General features: G+C 37.8%; 1 protein-coding gene across 2 annotated transcripts; it reads left to right on the top strand.

The window, feature by feature from the left end:
* LOC104211108 (probable E3 ubiquitin-protein ligase ZFP1) lies at positions 1-8667 on the top strand. Of its 2 annotated transcripts, XM_009760105.2 has the most exons (8): positions 21-217; positions 432-526; positions 1160-1207; positions 4600-5448; positions 6425-6813; positions 6937-7035; positions 7236-7403; positions 8253-8667. In XM_009760105.2, the coding sequence occupies exons 4-8, from the start codon at positions 4644-4646 to the stop codon at positions 8397-8399; spliced, it is 1608 nt and encodes a 535-aa protein (XP_009758407.1). In that variant the 5' UTR covers positions 21-217; positions 432-526; positions 1160-1207; positions 4600-4643; the 3' UTR covers positions 8400-8667. The 2 variants fall into 2 exon arrangements, with proteins under 2 accessions (XP_009758406.1, XP_009758407.1); XM_009760104.2 differs by lacking the exon at positions 1160-1207 and having other exon boundaries at positions 1-217.
* Positions 8668-22093: the final 13426 nt, after the last annotated feature.

The following is a 22093-nucleotide window of genomic DNA, read 5'->3' as shown; positions in this document are numbered from 1 at the left end:
ATTCCAAAGAGTACATTTCAAGAGCACCATTCATAGTAAAAAAAAAATTTCCTTATCACACAGAGAGCATTTTCAACAACACAAATTGGTGAATTACCGTTGAAATCTCCTTTCTTTTTATCCTTTTTCTTATCTATTTTACTCTCTTCAATTTTCAGAAATTTTATCTATGATATCCGTCTGTTATCTCTTCGTCGTATGATCAAATCTCACTCTGGTTAGTTTTTTCAATATGAAGTTTCAGTTTTTATTTGTTCGTGTATATTTCTCTCTTGTTATACAGTCAAAATGCATGCATTAGGCTCTAAAATGAAGCATTTTTTGTGGATTTTGCTTGGATTTTACTATGATCTCGATTTTCATGTCTTACTTAAAATTGGGGGTTTTCATTTTGAGCTTTATGTTTTTTTTTTTTATATATATATTTGCAGGGATCAGTTACGGTTAATTTATCTCAACATTCATCTGCTTTGTAATTACTTGAAGGCAACATCCGGGGAAAAAACCGATTTTGGATGGTAAAAAGGTGCGGTTTTGAGTTTCTATATTTGGCATGTTTTTTGTGTATAACCTGCATGTTTACTTCTGTAATAATGATGATATATGTATTGATGAAGAAATAGCAAACAAGGGAAATATGCTGATATTTGTATTTAACACTAATTACATTCTAATTACGTAATAATTGATCCTAATATATCGAAGATAAAGGAAGGAGATTGCCAAAGAAGATCCACACCTTTAATGGCAATCCAAGGAGTTCTTCAAGAATCGAAAAGGTCTCCATAGAACCTAAGATAAGCATATCCAAAACCAGTTAAAAATCTCGCACTACTCCAATTTATACTACTAGCTAAACAATGACCTTAGGCCCAAGTTCAACTATTCAAAATTAATAGCAGTCCTAACATAACTAAAGGGGTCGCGAGGCCAGTGAGGCGTGTGGGACCATGCTTGAGTAATTCCGAAAGCTCAAATTGTGATAAAGTCTTGGTCAACTTGTGGTCAACGATGGTCAAGCCCGTGGTCAATACCAGTCAAACTTGGTCAACTCTTGATCGGGCCTTCATAAAGCCTTCCAGTCTTCTTAATTACTAAAGTTCGGAGCCATGCTGTTGTCATGTGTGTCCTCATAATAAGCTTTCTTTTCTGATTTCAGCAAAGAGAAAATCAAATGGAGACACCTTAGAAACAATTATTCAGAAAGGTAAAAACTTTATTCTCATAATTTATTTATCTACGACCGTCGCTTATAAGAAGGTTAAAAATGTAGGTTTAAAATCGTTCACGTGGTTTATAGGTAGAGTTGTTTGGGAATATATTAAGCAAGTTTTAATTTGGTAATCTTGTTCTCTTGGCTGTCCCTTTATTAGAAGTTCCTTGAGTTACTTGTACTATTAGGTTCAGAAGTCTGAGCATGCATGGTAAAGAATTTGATGCTTTTCTTATAACTTCATTTTTAAGAAATCTGTTTGGGGCCAACCCTTAGGACCAACTGCGACCTTTGAAACCCGAGGATATTGGTCCATCCCTTTACTATCCACTTAAATACCGGGCTTAGTTCACATGCTACATGTCTTGAACCTGTGACCTAAGTCACAAGTCCCTCAACCTTTGCCACTTGAACTAAGTCTTGGGGGCTTTAATAATTTAATTATGGAAAAATATTTGACAGCATATTATGATTCTATGAAGGACACAATACAAATAGGAATTTCATGAGTGCGCCAAAAGGAAACTAGAAATGAGAGGCTATAAATATACATAGTCATTCTCTATTCCTTCAAAAGCTCTCCTATTTCTCTCTTTCTACACGGCCAACATGATTTCTAATGGTGCTACATCCCATGCTCATTGGCTTCTCTTCTTGCTTCTAACGTCAGAGAGCCTCCTTTACTCTGCCTAGATAGCCTCCTTTACTGTGCCTAGCATCACCCATTGCAGCCCAAATGAGCGCAAAATCTCACACCACAAGCAATTTACCCCTTGACAAGTAAAAGGAGGAGGTCCACATCTTGACATATGTAATGCTCATTTTCTCAAATTCTCAGCTGTCAGGATTGTTCCATTGCTGCTACCTGCTAGCCAAGTAAAAAGGACACCTTTTTTGGTGATGCGGGGATCCGAACTGATAAATGTTGAAAATCCAGTTCCTCCCTCGGCAAGAGCTGATGACAATATGACTACACTGAAAAATCTCCATCTCTTTCCACCCTTCACCCACCTCCAACTTCCATGAGTCATGACTAGCGCATGATATAGTTGGTTTGTAAAGCATTTCAGCCAGAACTTGAAATTCAGCTACTTCCCAGTCATGAAGTATTTTATGCTATGATGTGGTGCAGTGGATGAGACTGTTTCTCCCTTAACCAGAGGTCTCGAGTTCGAGCCCTGGGTATGGAAAAATCCTTGGTAGGGAGCGCTTCCCCTCGAATGGGGCCCTACGCGGCGCGAATCCGGATATAGTCGGGCTCCAATGCAGGTACCGGACACCGGGTGGAAAACCAAAAAAAAAGTATTTTATGCTATGTGGTTGAAGATGTTTACTATGGAATTACACCCCTGTATTGATGGCTTAGTTTTGTCACAAACATGGCGTGTATGATTTTTGTTAATGGTTGAGAAATCCGTTTGTTCAGCTTGTAAACTCAGTGGCTAATTCCGGCTTTTTGCTGCCCTTCTCCACGCAAAATACTGGACTAGGTCCAACACTAGGTTTCAAGCTCGTCATGTACTTGCCACACATCCAACCCGTACTACCTTTTTCGTTGAACCAATGCCCTGGGGCCTGGTTGTATTGGTATTTCAGCTTTAGTTTTTTTAGATGTTGTAGATTTGTTTCTGTATCAGTGTCATTATTTCTGTCGTATCTTCTGACAGTAATTTCTAGATTCAAAACTCTTCCGGATATTTGAACAAAGAAGTCAAGGTTTGCTTGACGCCTTTTCACTTTCATTTCATTAACTTACTTTGTTTGATTTTGTCTGGATGTTGTTATAAGATTGGGATATAGATTCTCAATTGGGATGCTTTTAGTCTTTACTCTACTGCGCATGGAAATGCTGATTCTCATTTCTGATTTGAACGTTTGATAGTTGGGTTATTTTTACCGCTGCCCGCTGAAGCTACTTTTGAGCTATAAAGATCCATTCATTGGAGGCTACTCCTATTTAGCTTATGAATCTTCTCTCAGCTAGATCACATAGAAAGTTGATCTTAAACATGATTAGGTATACCCGTACCTGATCGATATACTCTTAATGCCGTTGCTAATTGCTCAACTTATTTTATTTTGTCGAATTTATGTTCAAGTTCTCTTCTTCTTCTCCATGGCATAATCATCAGAACCGATCAAGTGGATTGAATGAACTTACTGGTGCCTATGAAGCTTGTCATATGAAGCTCGTTTTGGTTTCCAAATGAGCAGTTATGCTCGTCAGTGATGTAATACTGCCTGTCAACTGAATCCAGGTCAAATTTGATAGTTGAGGGGGTTCAATCTTTAGAATTATGGTTGAGTTTTGCTATTCAAAATATGTGCAGTGTTATGTATAAATGTGAAATCTTCAGTTGTTATTTTATCCTACACCTATTTTGGTAGATGGTGTGACTAGTGGAAATCTTTGAGTGCATAGCTTCAAATGGGTGAGTCTAAAAGTGTGATTGTGGTAGAGAATTGCCCAAGACTTCATTGTATTGAAACCTCATATGTTGCTTGAGCAACTTTTCCTGATACGAACAAGTGTGACTTGTTAGAGTGGCATGTTTGACTCCCAAGGGAGAGGAAACAGACAAATTGATTTTGAATCCTTTAGGCAACTTGTGCTTACTGAATTGCAAAAAGGTCCTGCAGCCACTTGACTTTCAAATGAGTTGAATTTTTTGGCCATAATGCTTTATTATTGTCATGATTTTGTTTTGACAATGAACCAGAACCCATTCTCCATCAAACTCTGTAGCCGTAATCCTCTCCGTTTTGCATGTTCTTTTGGATCTTTACTTGCCCATACTAAAGCGTTCAAGATGTGATCAGGTTCGCGATGTGCATCACTTCCATCACCCATACCCTATATTATAACGGATTCGAAATTGCAATCAACAGTTACCCCTGAAACAATTAGGTCCGCCATCATAATAATATACCTTTCGCGAAGTCAACTTGGAAATAGTAGTTTGAGGAAAATTTGAGTGCAGGAAGAGTAGCTTGCCGTCTTTGCTTCATTAAATTCTCGTTTCTATTCCATACAGTCTGGTTTGCTTTTTACCAAATATAACTGCTCTATTTTAAGCAGCAAGTCATGCATAGCTCTGTTTTTTCTTATCAATATCTAGGTGATGTTTTGTGAGATAAGTTCAGATTTTTGACTCAAAGATCATGAATGTTAAAACTTTTGAACGGAAACTACTAAACTTTTAGGTTTTATTGAACTGTACTTATTGAAATGAATATAGACAAAGATATTATAATAAAGTATCAGTTGACCTGAACATTATCTTCATTGAAATAAGTATCAGCTCGTACTCACTTAAGTTTGTGCAGTCTCTTACAATGGATTTACGTGAAAGTTGTATTCTGATGCCTGTTTCTTCTCCAAGCAGGCATTCTCCACTAAATTTTACTGGATAAAATTGCGCAAAGGAATATGTCCTATAGTAATCAAATAACTGATTTGGAAGCAGACCAGCGAAGTCAAGATGTCCATCCGGAGCCTTGTGCTTTTTACCGGAGCTTAACAACTTTTCCGCAGCCTAATGTCCACGCAATATTACCAGCCCCTGGAAATGCTGGTAATTTCTATTTGCACCATCCACAAGACTGTCAAGAGGGTGCATTAATTTATGGGATGTCGCAGTACAATGGGGTTCAATATCAACATCCTGCCTCCAATTTCGACCCAGCCATTGCTTCATCGACAAATCATTATAACCATTACGTAGCTGCTCCATCTGCTTCTAGAGATCTCCAGGTTGCAGTAAACCATGGGCAACATGAGTGGCTTCCATTTTCAAGCACTCAAGGCACCTTTGGAATTAATGTAGACAGTTATGGAAGGAACAATATTTATGGCGACAGTGTCAGAGGCTTGTTTAAGAGAAAGAATGCTGAAGGGATTCCCGTGAATTTTCAGTATCAGCATGCCTTGGTAGGCTCCAGTTCTTCTCTTGCCCCAATGGGTGCTGCATCGTTTATACCACCTGAGTACAGAGGAAATGACTCATCATCATTCATCGAAGATGGAGCACTGAGAAGTGTGAGGGACATATCTGGTGCTAGTGGTCCAGATAATGTATTAGGACACAACAACAATGATCTGCTTCAAGGAAACTATGTCGGCCAAGCCTGTCAATTTCCTGGAAATTATTGGTCAGGCTTGCAGTTCAACAGCACCGCTAGAGAGACTGAATCTTGGGCCTGGAATCGTAGTGCTCGTCTACCTTATCTGCCTGGTACTTCCTACTCATTTTTTATTAATGACTTTTATGGATCTGTTCCAGCCTATATTTTTGTTCAGTTGCTAAGGGATCCTGAGATGAGCTTCTGTTTCTTTCTTTAATGAGAAATTCTTGCTTTTAACTTTCCATTTTATGTTATCTTTGCCTAATTTGTGGATAAATTGTTTCGTAGGATAGAAGAGTTCTTAACATCTTCAATTGCATAAAATGAGAAACACTGACATGAGAGTTCAGTTATAGAGGGCGGGGCGAACTATTCATATTTAGGGCACAAATTTGGAGAGATTAGTGGATGGCTTCGATATACCTAATTTACGAACAATAAAAGCCGTGTTTTTTTGACAAGGAGAAAATAAGGAAAACTCCCTCCATCTCTCTCCTGAATTGATATAACTTTTTAGGAATTTCCACAGCAAATTTCTCCTGTTTCATGCATTAATTTCTTTGCCTATTCTCAACTAAACACTACCTATTCTTCTCTTCATTTAATGTTCATCAAAGTCGGTGCTGTTTTATGTTCCGCTCTAATAGTGCCACTGCTATGTCACCCAGTTGAACAGTATCTGTATCCGAGCTTTCCTTCTGCATTCATGTATGGTTAAAAGGATATATTCACAGGAAATAAGTCTTACCCTTTCTTTTCATCCTTACATTATTTTTCCAAAACCTATTTCATATTTGTTCAAATTGAAAAAGTTAACTTTGTTATATGCAGAATGATTATATAGGATTCATATAGCTGCCCAGTGAATTTTGAATTGAGGTATAGTTGATTTGATTGATTGAATGATTTAAGATTTAACCTTATGAAATCATTGCAGCTCTCGCCTTTCTTTTGGTACTGCTCTAGGACAGTCTTCTTTTTTTGCCCTTCCCCAAATCTTCAAGGTCTTTGTTCGAAGTGATAAAATTTTAACTTCCTAAACTAATTGCATGTCTCTTCTGCTTTTTTTTCTTCCCATTACTCTAGGTGATACTCGAGGTTGTGAAGATGGTGGAAACTTCAGTATGCGAGGTTATCAAGTAACAGCCGGCAACGGAGGTTTGACTAGTTTTGTGCACCCATCCGTTCCTCAAGGGCACCCAAACCTTCGTCATTTGCCCCCAAATGTCCAAGGAGTGAGGCCCCACATTATCACCCTCCCTCCACAAATGACTGCTTCTTCACACAGACACCTCCCAAGTAGCTCGTTGAACAGCTCTATCAATCCATTCGCCCTTGTGGAAGCAGGGCCTAGATATATTAGACCATTCCCACCGACTGGGTTTAGATTGTACAGGCCTCAACGAGGAGAATTTATGCATGAAACAAATGTTAGAAATCACAACCTACCTAACATGAGAGTTCTTCCTGAAGATGTAAAATATGTGTCTGTTTGACCAGATTTCCAGATTTTTTTGTCACATAATTGTCTAATTCCGGGCAATAAAATTTATGGGGTTGAATGTAATGGGTTATTCTTTGTTGGTGGTTGTATGCAGGGAGTGGCAATGTTGGATATTCCTGGCTACCATGCAGTGAGTGATCCTGCTGATCAGCATGGAGAGATGCGTATGGACGTAGATCACATGTCTTATGAGGTAGGAAGATAGAAGGTTCTTCAACTGTATGTACCGGTTCATATTTATCATGATGGTTAATGAGTATTATACAACTTTTCCATTTTCCTTTTTTTGGGGGGGTTAGGTATATATACTACTTTAGTAATGTTCATTTTAACAATTTATTTGCTGTAACTTCTGGAAACAAAATTTAAATCCACTTTAAAATCCTACGCCAGGAGCTTCTTGCATTGGGAGAGCAGATCGGCACTGTAAAAACCGGGTTATCAGAGGAGGTCATTGTTAGCCATTTGAAAACAAGATCATTTTCATCATCGGTAACTCCTTGCAATTTGGAAAGGGCTGCATGTTCAGATAGCAAGACTGATTTCTGTGTCATATGCCAGGTATTATCGGTATGCTGATTTACAGTTGACATGGGAAGCATTTGTGTATAATTTTTTGGAGGGGTCATTACTCAATTTGTGAGGTGTTTTCAGGAACTTTTGATGATTCCTGTAGCTTAATGAGTTAATTTTAGTTTTTCGGGATCATTCATGCCCACTGTCGGTATTTTTTTTTTGTTGATAAAGTAATAATTTTATTAATACTTTGGGCACAAAAAAGGCCCTTATACAGGAAGTATACCAAAAAAGTAGAAAACCTACAAAATGATATGGTTCTATACAAACAACACCCACAAATGGATCTCACAGTTGCACCAAAAAGAAATGAAGGATAAAGAGGCTATTCGTCAATCGTATAAAGTTCATCTCAATATCTTCAAAAGCTCTCCTATTTGTTTCTCTCCAAATAACCCACATAACTGTTAGTGGAGCAACATTCCATGCCCTACGTCTTCTCTTCCACCTACCACAATTCCAATTGAACATCAACACAGGATTTCCCACCATAACCTTGAGGATACCGACATTAAAGGAGGAGATGGTCAACATCTTCACACTGCTGCTATTATGCTGTCATTGCCTTCCTAAATCTTTGCAAGGCTTCCATACCTTATAAGTTGGATAATTTACTAACTTTTAGTGTGTACGGAACAATGTTGCCACGGCCTCTCGAAGTTTCTGAGCATCTTGTTTTATCCATTCCTTCGTAAGTTGAGCGTCCTACTTATTACAATTCAATTGTGTGCAATTACTTGTTAGGTTACTAGCTTTGCTATTCATTGTAGTGCGCCTTTTATTGCTTTTTTATTTTAAACTCTGATGGCCTGCATGTATGTCATATTATTTCAGTCTAATTACGATGATCAAGAGAGCATCGGGACACTCAAGTGCGGACATGAGTATCATGCAGATTGCGTAAAGAAATGGTTGATTATGAAGAACAATTGTCCCATCTGCAAGTCCACAGCATTGTTGACGGAAGGAAAGGATTTGTGAAAGCAAGCGATAGATGGTCACTGGATCTATCATTAAAAAGAACGATGATTTTTGTTTTCTTGCTAAGTATTTATTCCCGTTCCTGAAACTGTACTATATTTTTGTACATACTCGGCAGGGTATGGCAAATGGTCAACCTGTCCAGAAACATCTTTATTGGCGCTATCTCTATCGCCTGAAGTTGTACAGAAACCTCTAACTTTTGTCTGTCGCCTGAAATTGTACAGAAACCTCTAATGGGAATGTCATTTGATCTTCTTTTCTTCAACTACTCTTGGATGTTCTGTTAATGTGTTCTTATGTATGAAGGGATACAAGGACCTGCACAGTTTAATGCTAATGCAATATGGCAGAAAATTGAAGTTGATTTTGGTATAGTTTTTTGGAAAAATTCTTTAAAACAATTTTAGATAAAATGCGCCTTCAGATTCATATTTGAGGTCATATTTGGAAATTGGTCTTTGATTTTTAGTTTAATATATGACGGTTTATAAGCAAGAAAAAACCATATAAGAGTTGCTATTTAACATGTAGCAAGAAGAATATATACTTACCAAAAATAGCAAGAATGGATATGCACAAGTATATAAGTTATAACCATACTTGCCTTTTCTTTTTTGCTGTTTGGTTGGAAAACTATTTTGTAAAAAAGTGAATGTGTTTTTTTACAAAACTATTCTTCAAGTTTTTGAAGCAAATGCCAACAGATCATTTGCTATGAAACAATGACTAAATGGCAGATAAAATAGAAGGTGAAATTGTATTATTCCATGCCTAATTTATAACAGAAATGCAATTTTGATTACACACTTTTGCTTGTGCACATAATACTTTAACTTTAAAGTCTGTACAAAAATAAAACTTCATGGATAGAGCGTAAATTAATTTGATATAGGTCGACACATAGGCTGCTGACACAGTGGATGATAGAAGCCAAATGAGTTGCTCTATTTATGAAGTTAGATTGAAGATTGACAAATTAGACCACCCTAACTTTTGTAAATGTATTTTCGAGAACTTTAAGGTCGTAATTGAAACTAATGGATTAATTTAGTTGGATCCTAGTTTGAGTCATGAGTATAGAGTTTATTAGGAAGTACTATAGTACTTTTCAGTTAAATTACAACTTGTTTGGTGGAAGAGTCTGGTGAGAAGGTGTCTGAACAATCTGCAAAGAAAGAGAAAAGTGTGAGAAAGTCTGTGAAAAGAAAGACTGATGATAATGAGGAACATGGTTCCTCCAAGATTGCCAAGGTGGGTGTGGCCAAGGATGAAGGAAGAGAAAAACTGAGGAAACAGAGGGTGTTGTGGGGGCAAAACATTTGCTCCTGATATTCTTGACATGACAGGGATGCGCCAACTGGTGAATATTTGTAAGTTTCAATATTGGACACATTTGTTCAAAAATGAGAGTCGTGAAGTGTATGAGGAAGAGGTGCATAGTTTCTATGCAGACATGTTCACACTAGCAGAGGACGACATCTGCTTGAAGGTCAACGGTGTAGACTTTGTGGTAGACGAGGCTGTGTTGGGAAATATTTTGGGAGTACCTACTGGAAGAATATCATCCATTGACGGAACTTGTTCTCTCAATTTCAGAAGTGTCATTCTGAAGGATGATGCAGTACAACACGGGGAACGGGTACACAATAAAGCCCTCTTTACAGCGTATCAACTGTTGTTCGAAATGGTGAACAAGGTTATGCTTCCACGGGCAGAAAGTCGTTCCATTACGTCAAAAGCAGACCTGTTCCTAATGGAAGCACTGGATGCCTACACCACTATCAATCTGCCTAGTCTCATGATAGAGCACTTGAAGAAAGTTGCACATATTAAGGATGATAATCATGGGTTGCCTTATGAGTTGTTACTCATTAAGGTGTTTAACTTCTTCAAAATCCCTTTGGGAAATGCTACAGTGGGAACTCGCAAGCAAACCTTCTCCAAGACCACCTTAGAAGAGTGTGAGTGCATTGATAAGAAAGGAGGGATTGGCAACAATTCCACTATCTCTCAATTGATTGAGGCTCAGAATGTTGCCAATGAAGAGACAAGGAAGTTGAAGGCACAAAATGTTATTCTTGAGGTCCAGCTTAATCAGGCCCAGGAGGCACCTGGTTCCAGCAATGCCCAAAGCACAGAGGTTGTCCATCTGACTAAGAAAAATACTGATCTCAGGAAACAGGTTGAGGACCTGAAGGAAAGGCTGCTTAACGAGCAAGTGTTGGCAAATGCTCGAATGGATATCCTCCTTAGAAACCTTGCCTCTTCATCTCTGTCTCCCCCTTCCAGTGCTCCTTAAAATAGTCTCCTTCCTAATGTCCAGTTAACAGTCGTCTGTCTTATATCTTGGTCCCTTTGTTATGTTATTTTTGGTGACTGGTCCTTTTCAAGTTGTTTTATTTTGTGGATGGTTGTATAACAAATGGTACTACTAATTATGTTCTCTTTTATTTAAAATTAATGAGTGTCCCATCTTTTTCCCTATACATGCTATATTCTTCTACTATGTTTTTACCATGTTTGTGTGCACACATGTAGCATGAGTTAACAATGCTGGACTTCTTTTTGCTTATTACTTGTGCATAATTTTTTTATGATGCCAAAAAGAGGAAAATTAATTGAGAGGGAACAGGAACAAGAGTGAACAGGTTCAGGGGGAATACAGAAAATATTGTATGATAATCTTGCTCTCAGGGGGAATTTCAATTACAAGTTTGTCATCATCAAAAAAGGGAAATTGATAGGTTATGTGTCTTATTATGTTTTGATGGTCTAACAAACTTAATAATAAGAACCGGATCGGTAACCTGTTACACATCCTCAAAGTGCTAAAAAATAATAAGTCTCAAGTCGGGCACAAGTTCCAACAATTAAAGTCAAAGAGACGACAAAGGGAACTGATGGACATCAGTTCCCTTGCTGACTGTACCAGTCAACTTCCCACAGTTGTAAAGTTGTTGTAACTATTCCTCAACAAACACGCAACAAGGTAAATAGTGCACCAGTCACTTTATGGGGAATACCTTGTACCGGGTAATTGCTTGCATCATCCAAATGATATCACTTGTATATTATCAACACGATGCAAGGGAAAACGGCCTACTTGAACACATGGAAATCATCAAGCTTCTCTCTCAAGGGTGCTGCAATCTTGCAAGTGACTTCAAGCCTTCAAGAATGAAGAACAACAGAAGAAAGACTAGTTTCCAGCACTGTGTTACCATATATCCTCAGTTGTGTTGTACTTTTGTTAGAGTGATTTACTTGTAACTCCTACTTAGCTTAGCTAAAACCAATGTGTAGGAAACTAGTTGTAACACCATAAACCTTATGTGTGTGTCTTGGTTAGAGTTAGTCGAGTTGTGAGCTTTGTAATAGAGTTATTACAAAGGGGCTTGTAACAGCGTTATTACAAAGGGGCTTGTAACAGAGTTGTTACAAGTGAGTGAGGAATTAAGAGTTTAATTCCTAGGTTACAATAGTTTGTAATCTGAAGTTTGCTCAGTAGTGAAGTTAAAATCCTACGAGTGTAGGTCGTGATTTTTAATCACATGAACTGGGAGTTTTTCACGTAAAACTCTAATATGTTATTTACTTACTGTTGTGTGTGTGTGTGTTATGTAAAGACTGATGGAGAACTAGGTTCTTTATACAGTTTGGTGGACCCTTAATTTATATCATTTGCTAATCAATGTGGCATATGGTGTGGGTTTGAATTTGTGCAAGTCGCATCATGAACGAAACTATCCATCTTTATTCATCCTAAAAGAAGAAAAAAAAAGAACAATAAAAGCGGGGTCAGTACAAATCCAACAGTCCGCAGAAATTTTTTCTTTCCTGTTAAACGAACATCTTGTTGCCAGAACAAACTGTTATAGCATGGCAATTGTAACTTTGCACCTTTATGAAGAGAAGAACTGAAAATGTATTTTGGTTGTGCAAAATTTGGGTGTGGTAATTACAAGTTCTCTTTCTTTGAGAAAGAAAGGAAAGAAAAAGTCTGTCTTAGAAGTACCAAGATGTGAGTATGACACTTGTGTGACATGAATCAATAATATTCTGTCAGACACGAGTTTAGGACGACCTAAAATTAGAAGGCAAAGGTGCAGATGCACCAGTGAGGAGGTGTGAGAGGTTGGTAGGCTGATGACGTATTGGAGAGAGATAATTAGGCAAGATATGACATTGCTCCAGCGTAACGAGAGCATAACTGTGAGACCCCATGTGTTTTATTCTCTTCTCTTACGTAATATACGTAACGTGGTGTGGTTATATTAGGTATATACAATTGGGTATGGCACATTGGGAGAATAAGACTGAAAATGTGTGGTAATATCAAGGAACTAACTAAAGCTTTAGGTCAAAGGAATCCCTTAAACAAAGGTTCGTGGTTAAAGAAATGGCTCGGGTAGCACCCCGCGCGTTCGGAAGGTTTAAGTTAACTTGCATCCGTGGGATAAGACTAAGAGTGTCTAATATGCTAAGAATAGTGTATTATGAGGTATTATAATATCACACGGGTCACATGTTAAGTTTTGGAGTCAAGCAAGTTGCGAAATAAAGGTCGGCAAAGATTATCGTAAATTTCTCTAATACTTTTTCTAAACTTTGGGTCAAATGTATAAGTTCATTTCTCCCAATATATAATAAGTTATTGGATCTACAACCTATCAAATTGAAGGTCTACAAGTCTAGTTCGCAACCAAAAATACCTCACATCAAACGGACCTTGGAGTAAAAAGTTATTACTGTTTTACCCCGGACTATCCAGGCTGAAACCGGGTCGCGAACCGAGTCGGGTCAAACAAGTGGTATAAGTCGGCAAATCTGACTTGTAAGACCCCAAAACATTTCATTTTTGTCCCAAAACAGTGAGGGGATGAATAGAGGGTTTCATGGCGTTCTTGAGTGATTAAGGTACGTTTTTAACGATTTCTACCGTTAAAGTTTGTCCCTGTGCCTAGAAACTCAATCTCTACGCTTTGCAATTGTTTCCCCCTTCTATTAGCTGTGTTTGGAGCTATTTTTGGAAGATAGAAATTTGTTGTTCTTGCTGGTTCTTCAGGCTTTATACTTGATTTTCCAAGGTAACTATCTTGGGATTCTTTTATGATCGTTTTTACAAAGTTCTACGGACGTTTCGTCAAGTTAGGGCCATATGGCAAATCTGCCGATTTAAACTCAATTATGAATTGTTTATAGGTGCGTATAAGCTGCATATATATAGTGTTTGCGAAGCTTAGTACGTAAGGAATAACTTTTGTGAAGGAACTACAGGCATTCGGACGTTCGTTGGGAAGGTATGTTAAGGCTAAGCTCCGTCCTTCCTTTTTGCACGAATTCTTGGAAATTCCTAAGACGTCAAATGTGATATTTTACTATTCTATTGCTAGAAAGACCTTCTTTGAAAGGCATTGGTATCGTATCTGAATAATTTCATGATGCTATTAGGTTGATATTCCACTCGTTCGGTTAATTAGGGTATTCGACATCTATATATGTCATTTTGTCGTTTTTCTTATCCGTATGTTTATATATATGAATTCTTATTCGTCTTTGGGTTGTGTAACTAAACAAAATAAAGGCATTTAGTATTTACGATCAGTTCTTCTTCCTTGTTAAAGTATATTTTAAAATCTCTAAAGTGACACATCGATTTCCAAAAATCACAAATATAAATTTTACGTTTAAACTATTAAAACACTTGATTTTTTATATACTTTCCTTTACTAATTATCAAGAAATCAGATATAAGGACTAAGTGAAGCACCTTAAGCTTTTGATGAACATCTTCAGAGTTAAGTTATCTTTCTAAAAGTCGAGTTAAGTTTTCAAGCTTATTTATTCAAAGAAAACATATGAGGTTCCACGAGACAATTGTATGCGATACGAAGGTGATTATGAGATTATGAGGATAAGAGTACCTATGAGCCAAGATTGGCTAAGTTCTTGTTATGGCCTATTATGTACATTCAAAGTTCATATCATACATGGCATATTATGCATGGACTTCGAGCTATAATCGGAGGTAAGGGGCCTATTTACCCGAAAAGCTATATATATTGTATAGATGGTCACTGTAAGCACGTGATTTTTGCTCTATATGAGAATTACTCCCAAAAAATTCAAAATCAAATGATTTTCCTTGGTGTGCAATTTTGGGAATTTTGTGACATTTTTGGATAATTATTTGTATTTGTCTGTGTATGTTTATTTGTTAAATTAATAAAAAATACAAAAATATGTCGCATTTTGCATGTAGGATTTAATTCTACAATTTGTTAGTAATTAAGTTTGTTTTACAAAAATTAAAAATTACAAAAATAGGCATCTTTTGCATTTTTAGCATTTAATGTCCAAATATACACTTTTATGCTTAATTATTACTTAATTATGCGTTAATTGTTATTGTGAGTTAATTTGTGCTTTTATAACCTAATTTAGTTCTTAATAATAATTTAAGTATTTTTATAATTTAGTTTTAGAAAATAAAAGAAGAAAAGATAACAAAAATACAAAGAAAAATCGGATTGGGCCATTTCTTCAAATTTCAACCCCAGGCCCAAATAATTGCCCAACCTTCCCCATGACCCGGTCCACTTCAAACCGGGTCGACCCGGTCCGCCCCATTAACCCAATACCCAACACCTTTCTTCATTATTATTTTTCAAAACACAAAACAAAACAAAAAAATAAATAAAAAAATCAAAAACCCTAAAACACTAAACTACCCGCCCCCATCCCCCTCTTCTTCTTCACTTCTACTCCAAAAGAATGAGCTCCCATGGCTGCCCCTGGCAACTTCGTCCCAACGACCATGGCTACCCCTTCTTCACCATTGTTAAACAACAACAAATCCGACTACAACACAAGCACACACACGCCCAAAACTCGAAAGCTTGCTGCCATTGCTTCGTTGCTTCATTTCCTTCGTTAAGCTCAAAGCTTGCTCGATATCCATGGCTGCTGCCACGTCCAGTCGTCGACGACGAACAACTTGTTGACCTTGACCCTCTCCAAACAGACCCAACAAGCTTCACTTAATCGTCTTCGAAGCTCCCTCGTCGCCATGGCCATAACGCCATGTTTGCTACTACTTCTGCCGCATGACGAGCAGCTGCCCCCGACGTTGCCTCAGCTGCTGCTTCATCGTCCAAACCCCACCGTCGCCGCTGTTTCTCCTCCTTCTACCATGGCAGCTGACGCTGCTTCTCCTCCTTCCTCCGAGTTGCTGCTGCCGCGCTGCTGCCTCACCTTCGTCTTCTTCACGAATCAGCCTGCTGCTGCCTTCTGGCTTGTGATAGGCTGCCACTATTTCGTTTTTAAACAATGCCAAATGACCATCTTCTTTGGTCGTCCATTCGTGGTCGTCTTCGGCGTCAAGTTATCTTGGTGCGATACTCGTTTCCGGACAGATTGTTTTCATCCAAGTTCATCGTCATTTGTTCGAAGCTTTGGTCGAGGTTTGTCGAAATAGTCCGTACATATTCGTGTCGATCCGGTTGGTAGATTTTGAGTGTTATTTTGTCCGTATTTTGTTTTGATATCTTCGAATCTAAAATCGGCAAATGTTCGTTTTGTTCATGTCTATCGTTTGAATTAATTTTTTTTAGTTTGTTCATGTGCTTTGTTAAATTAATTTTCAGATTTCAAATGGAAGTTAATTAGTTGTTTTTCATGTTTGTATTATTGTTTAGGTAAAAATTTGTTAGTTTGATGTTTTGTTAGATTCAAATTGAAATTTAATTAATTATTTCTTCAATTTGTTTCATGTGTTATGTATTTTCCAGAAATTATTAATGTTGTTTGAATCATTTAGTCCGTCATGTTTGTTGTTTAAAAAATAGATTTAGTTCATGTTCATCTTTGCTTGAAGTTCATGTTTAATCCAGTGATTTAACGTGAGTTTATGTTTGTTTTGATTTGTTTGATTTAGTTTGAATCATGTGTTTTGTTGTTTGTATTGTGGTATCCTTGCTCATCCATTGATGGTCTAAATTAACCAGGATTGGTTCCCGATATGGTTAATTTATTTCCATTAATTTGGAGTTGTGTTGTTCATCGTGTTCATGTGATTTGTTGTTGAAGATTGTTGAGAAATTGGTCATCTTGGCTATATTTTGGTTAAGTTTTGATTAATTGATTGTTTAGAGCTGATGGGGGTAATTTGGTAAATTGCATTGCATTCAGGGGTAGAATGGTAATTGCAATAAGGTCGGAGGGGTAGTTTGGTAATTGAACATTATTTTGATTCTTTATGTTAAGCATGGGGGACAAAATATAATGGGGTGGGTTTTTTGATATAATTGTTTAACATAATGGGGGACAAGACAAAATATAATGGGGAGGAATATTGCATTTGTTTATGTTAAGCATGGGGGACAAATTATAATGGGTTGGGGATGTGGTATTTATTTAATGTAGGCATGGGGGACAAGGTTTAAAATAAAGAAGACATTAAATAGTGGGGACAAAGCATGTCTTGGGGGAATAATTTGGGGTTGGGAATTCAAGACTTGTCTTGCTATATATATAGGGTCATTTGACACATTAGAGAGACTTGGAGATTATTATTGACAGACTTTTACACTCGAGAGAGAGTTTTTGAGAGTAAAAGAGAAAGACAATTTGAATTTTCACTTGAACAATTCTGTTTGCTTTTCTGCGAGTGTTATTCAAAAATCAGAAACTACTGCATCTTGTATCTTTCTCTCTTCTGCTTTGACTGCGATTGCACTTTGGTCTTGCTGATTTTTCAATCCGTTGCTGGGTTATTCTGCTGATTGTTACTGGTTTGCGGTGTTGCTGAACCTGCTGTTGCTGTGTTATTATTGCTGCTGACTCCTCCTTCTTTTGTTCTTGTACTGCTATTTCCAGGTACACATTTGTACACTCTCGGCTTGAAGCGAAATGAAATATTAATCAGGCTTTGTTCCTGTTGAATTCCTCCTGTTTAGACTTGTGTTTGAATATAATTTTCCTTTCTTTGTATAAAGATGTAGTTGAATGATTAATGAGTAATGAGGTTGCATATGTATAATTTCTTCATCTAATAATGTTAGTTTAAATTAATCGAAGAATAGTTAATCTGTTTTGATATTATTGTGTATCTATCTCATGTTCTAGCATTAGTAAATAATAGAATGTAGAATGAAAGCAGTTTTTCCTTGTACAAACGCGATCGCAATTTTCCGTTCACATTAGCCGTAACTTAATAACTAATAAGTTACGTTTTTCAGCATGTAATTAATTAAGAAATTTTCTTTTGTTTTTTTAGAGACAAACTTAATAGAAGAAATGTAGTCACTGTAGGTTTATTCTTAAAATAAAATGAGACGAGCCTCGCCAAATAAATCACACATCGCTGGGGCCCTCAATAAATACATAACCATTGACTAGACTTTGGATTTGGCCATTTAATGAACCTTCACGGCCTCTTCCTAAAATAACAATACGTTAGTCTCTTTAGGATGCGCCTTAATAAATCTTACCTTCTTAAACTCGGGTGCACATTGATGTGACCCAAATTCAAAATCTCAACGGAGTCAAAGTGTATCGACGACCATGGGTACATTGATTGTAACGCGGTTCGAGATACATTTTCACAACGTTGCAATTCCTTGTAAAAAATAATAATAGTAATTATGAAAGCGGTAAAAAGTTAAAATTTGCACATAAGTTCATATTTGTATAAAATCAGATAATTAAGCCGAATATAACAGTTGAGCGACCGTGCTAGAACCACGGAACTCGGGAATGCCTAACACCTTCTCCCGGGTTAACAAAATTCCTTATCCGGATTTCTGGTACGCAGACTGTAATATGGAGTCATTCTTTTCCTCGATTCGGGATTAAAATTGGTGACTTGGGACACCCTAAATCTCCCAAGTGACGACTCTGAAATAAATAAACAAATCCCGTTTCGATTGTCCTTTAAATTGGAAAAAACTCCCTTGTCCCCTCGCGGGTATGTAAAAGGGAGGTGTGACAGCCACAGGTTGGCAATATGATACTGATTAGCTACCGGGAGAGACCGCCATTGCTAGCATTTGGTTGGGTATGTAATGCATTTGCATTAATATATATGTATTCACAACATACGCTTACACGAGCATACCATGCATAATTGATTACTATGAGGTCGGATGTCGGTCATGGAGGCTATAAGAGTTTCAGTGTCAGGTGGTTTCACTATTATTTTTTTGTTACATCAGCTATGTATGATTCTACTTTCTGTCTTACATACCAGTACATTTTTATTCGTACTGATGTCCCGTTGCCTGGGGACACTTGCATTTTTGTTTCGTGCATGCAGGTCCAGGTAGGGACTCTGATCGACCCCTCTGCTAGGATTTCGGGGTTCAGCTGTGAGTTGGTAAGCTCCACCTCTTCCTGGAGCTTTCATAGGATGGTTACTTTTGCGTACAGTTTGGGTATAGTCGGGGCCTTGTTCCGACAGTGCTTATGACACTCTTAGAGGCTATTGTGGACACAGTATTCTGGGTTTCTTTTTGTAGCTTTCAGTCTCCAGCCCATAGGCTTGGCATGTATATATATATGTGTGTAGGCATGTATGTCTCCAATGTGTGTAGGCATGTATGTCTCCAATCGCGGCCTCGTCGGCCAGCTAGTTCTTTATTATTTTGGCTCGTCTACCTTTGTTTATATGGCATATTGTTATTCAGGTCATGACCTTAATGGTCCATGCTTAGTATTTCAGATGTTGTGCTGCCTGATCTGTTGGGCCCCTAGTTTAGTTAGCTAGTATGTTTAGTGGCTAACTCGATCGAATATAGTATCGAGTGTCAGTCGTACCTCCCCTAGTTTGGGGCGTGACAATAACCATGGGTAGGAATATGTGGAAGTTGAGAATCATGGTAGAGGCTTTAGTACATCACTTAGTGTCTTTCGTGCATTTTTGTATTTCTGGACTTCTGTTGTTACTTGTTATTGTCTTCGCTTTGTTTTCTAAATGCACTACCTAGTGTTAGTTTTGTGTTTTCGCTTGATTTTCTGATTGGTTTGTTTGTCACCCCTTCCCTTTATTTGTCCTGAGCCGAAGGTCTATCAGAAACACCCTCTCTGTCTTCTTAAAGGTGGGGGTAAGATTTGTGCACACACTACCCTCCTCATACCCCACTTATGAGAATACACCGGATTTTTTGTTGTTGTTAAACTAAGGAAAATATTATATAATAAATATTTAATAAATAGTTCTTGACATGTTACACGATTATAGTTTACAGTCTCTATTTCTAGTTTCGTGATTTTTTAGCTACCGATAAAATTATTAACAATGCAATTTAATTTGTTGTAACATATTATTCAACATTTGGTCATCAGCACAAAGGTTGTGCTGGAGCCATATTTGTAGTATGAAAACAGTAAAAAGATGCTTTCATGTCCATCGTATAAGGACTGAATAATCTCTAGTAAAATATGAGGGGTGAAGTACACAAATAGTTCTCAAAATAAATGTATCTTGAATTTTTGTCCGGCACATCACATAGCAAAAATTTAAGTTTAATAAGTATTGCCCTTGCTAATACGCTACACTTTTAATATTTGACCTTGAAGTTCTGTTCAGGGGATAAGCGGGGGTCAAAAATTAAAAACAACCCCAAAAAGTCATATTTCTGTAATTTTTAAAGGTTGAGCATCTTCTAAAAAGCTTTCTTAATTTGTTGTAACCATATTAGTTGTCTTAATTTTAGTTTACTAAATTCACTCATCAAAGATAATTATCTCTACAGTCTATCATAAACAGCTGAGTGTATAGACCAAAATCTGTTCTAAGGGAATTTAGCATAAAGTGGTATTAAGGAAAAAGATGTGGTCGAGGTCGACTAGGAAACAGTAGGATTCGTGGCCGAGCAGTCAACACTGGTCGAGGTTGAGCATCAAAGACAGAGCACTAACGACTAGTTTTTGTAATAAGATATTAAAGAGAATATTCCATTGAATATTCTCTGCACTTGTACTATTAAGGTTGATTAAGATATGTCTCATATAAAGATAAAAAGAGATAAGGGGATAAGGCATGTAATAGTCATTTGATAAGAACACTTTTTGAGAAGAAGACTCTCTCTAGCAAAGATACGAACTCTATCTTTTTACTAAGATTCCATCCTCTATTATTTCATACTTTTCCATCAGATCCGAGAATAGTTCCAATGTTCTCGGATTTATCTGTCATTCATCACTCTCAGAAAGAAGAATCATCCACCTCACTAATTATTGGGTGAAATATTCTCCTTATTTACGTAAATGACATTCATTGTTATTTATTGCTTGATGTTCCTCTATTACCGCTCAAATCCTTTAAAATATTAAATGTGCATTGTTTTCAGTTCCCCACCAGCATTATCTCACGTTATTTATGATAACAAGTTCTAAATCTAGAGATATTATCATTAACTAGGTTTAACCCTTTATTACATAAGATTTAACAATTTAACCGAAAGTTTGTATTTTTTGGTCAAACAATTTGGCGTCGTTTGTGGGGATTTCCTAGTTAAAATTTAAGTTTCTTCTAGATCTACAACTAGCACAGATTGCTAACAAAAAAACACACAGAGAACAAAACTCCTTTTTCTTTGTACACACAGATTTGACATGGCAGGTAACGGAGAAGAAAGAATGAGGGTAGTGACCGACCTCACCACCAATCTCTTGAACACCATCAATGAGGTTTCTTAGACAGAAGATGAGGACATAACGCCTAATGCCTCTTCCAGGCGAGGCGGGTCGCCTCTCCTTCACGGCAGTATTGCAACATCATGCGGTAAAGGAGCCTCCACGTCATGACGGAAGAGACGTCACCAGCGGTGAAAAAGCTCCTTGAAGCTTGGCTAACTGACACGCTAACCAACATCATCTACACGCCTGCTCAGGATAAGTCATAGAAAACGCAAGGACTTGCATTACACTGACTACGGTCGAGCAGCATGGCCCTTGCCCTCCTCCGATAACAGGTACTACTCACACTGTTAGTAATGCAGTAAAAACACCCTCACAACCATTTTGAAACAGATGAAGGAAATGGAGAACAAGAACAAAGTGCTTCGGGACCAAATAAGAGAGCACTAAGAAAGGGTCAACAAAATGCGAGAGTGAATGATATATTCGTTATCAAACAGTCGCCTAGAGAGGGAGTGAGGGACTTCCTTGCTCGATTCAACCGAGTAAGAGTGACCTTACCAAATGTATCGGAAGGAATGTCTGTCGCAACTTTCCAGAACGGGCTGAGCAGGAGTGGTTCAAGGGAAACGAGAAAGTTATTGAGTCGGCTTATGAAGTATCCCCCAACTACTTGGGATGAGATACACAACGCCTATTATGCCGAGGTTAGAGAAAACGAGGACGACCTCAATGGGCTGACTCACCGATTAACTTCGATACAAGCCGAGTCTAGGAAATATCGAAGAAACGATACCAGAAGGGGCCTCCTGGCTCCACGACCCAATCGAGAATGACATCTACCATACGATAGAGGCGCCATTGTACCTCCTTCCCACCATGAAGAAGGCCCACCCAGACCAAGGACAGGGACTCATCGGAACGAGATAGGTATTCCCCCTTTGTTATCCGCTCACAATTTTGTGTGTCACCTTCAGAAACAGTCTACGCATTGGAGAAGCTCAGGTCAAAGGTAAAATGGCCACAAAAGATGAGGTCAAATCCAAGTACCA

This window comes from Nicotiana sylvestris, chromosome 8, assembly GCF_000393655.2.
Source record: "Nicotiana sylvestris chromosome 8, ASM39365v2, whole genome shotgun sequence".
NCBI classification, from domain to species: domain Eukaryota; kingdom Viridiplantae; phylum Streptophyta; class Magnoliopsida; order Solanales; family Solanaceae; genus Nicotiana; species Nicotiana sylvestris.
This window is presented reverse-complemented; position numbering and strand designations above follow the sequence as displayed.

What these genes read in the sequence shown, in the direction of transcription:
- LOC104211108 (XM_009760104.2), top strand. Translation starts at nt 4,644, where the DNA reads ATGTCCTATAGTAATCAAATAACTGATTTGGAAGCAGACCAGCGAAGT. An exon ending in TCGTCTACCTTATCTGCCTG is followed by an intron (nt 5,449 to 6,424) that starts GTACTTCCTACT and finishes CCATTACTCTAG; the next exon opens with GTGATACTCGAGGTTGTGAA. An exon ending in TAGATCACATGTCTTATGAG is followed by an intron (nt 7,036 to 7,235) that starts GTAGGAAGATAG and finishes ATCCTACGCCAG; the next exon opens with GAGCTTCTTGCATTGGGAGA.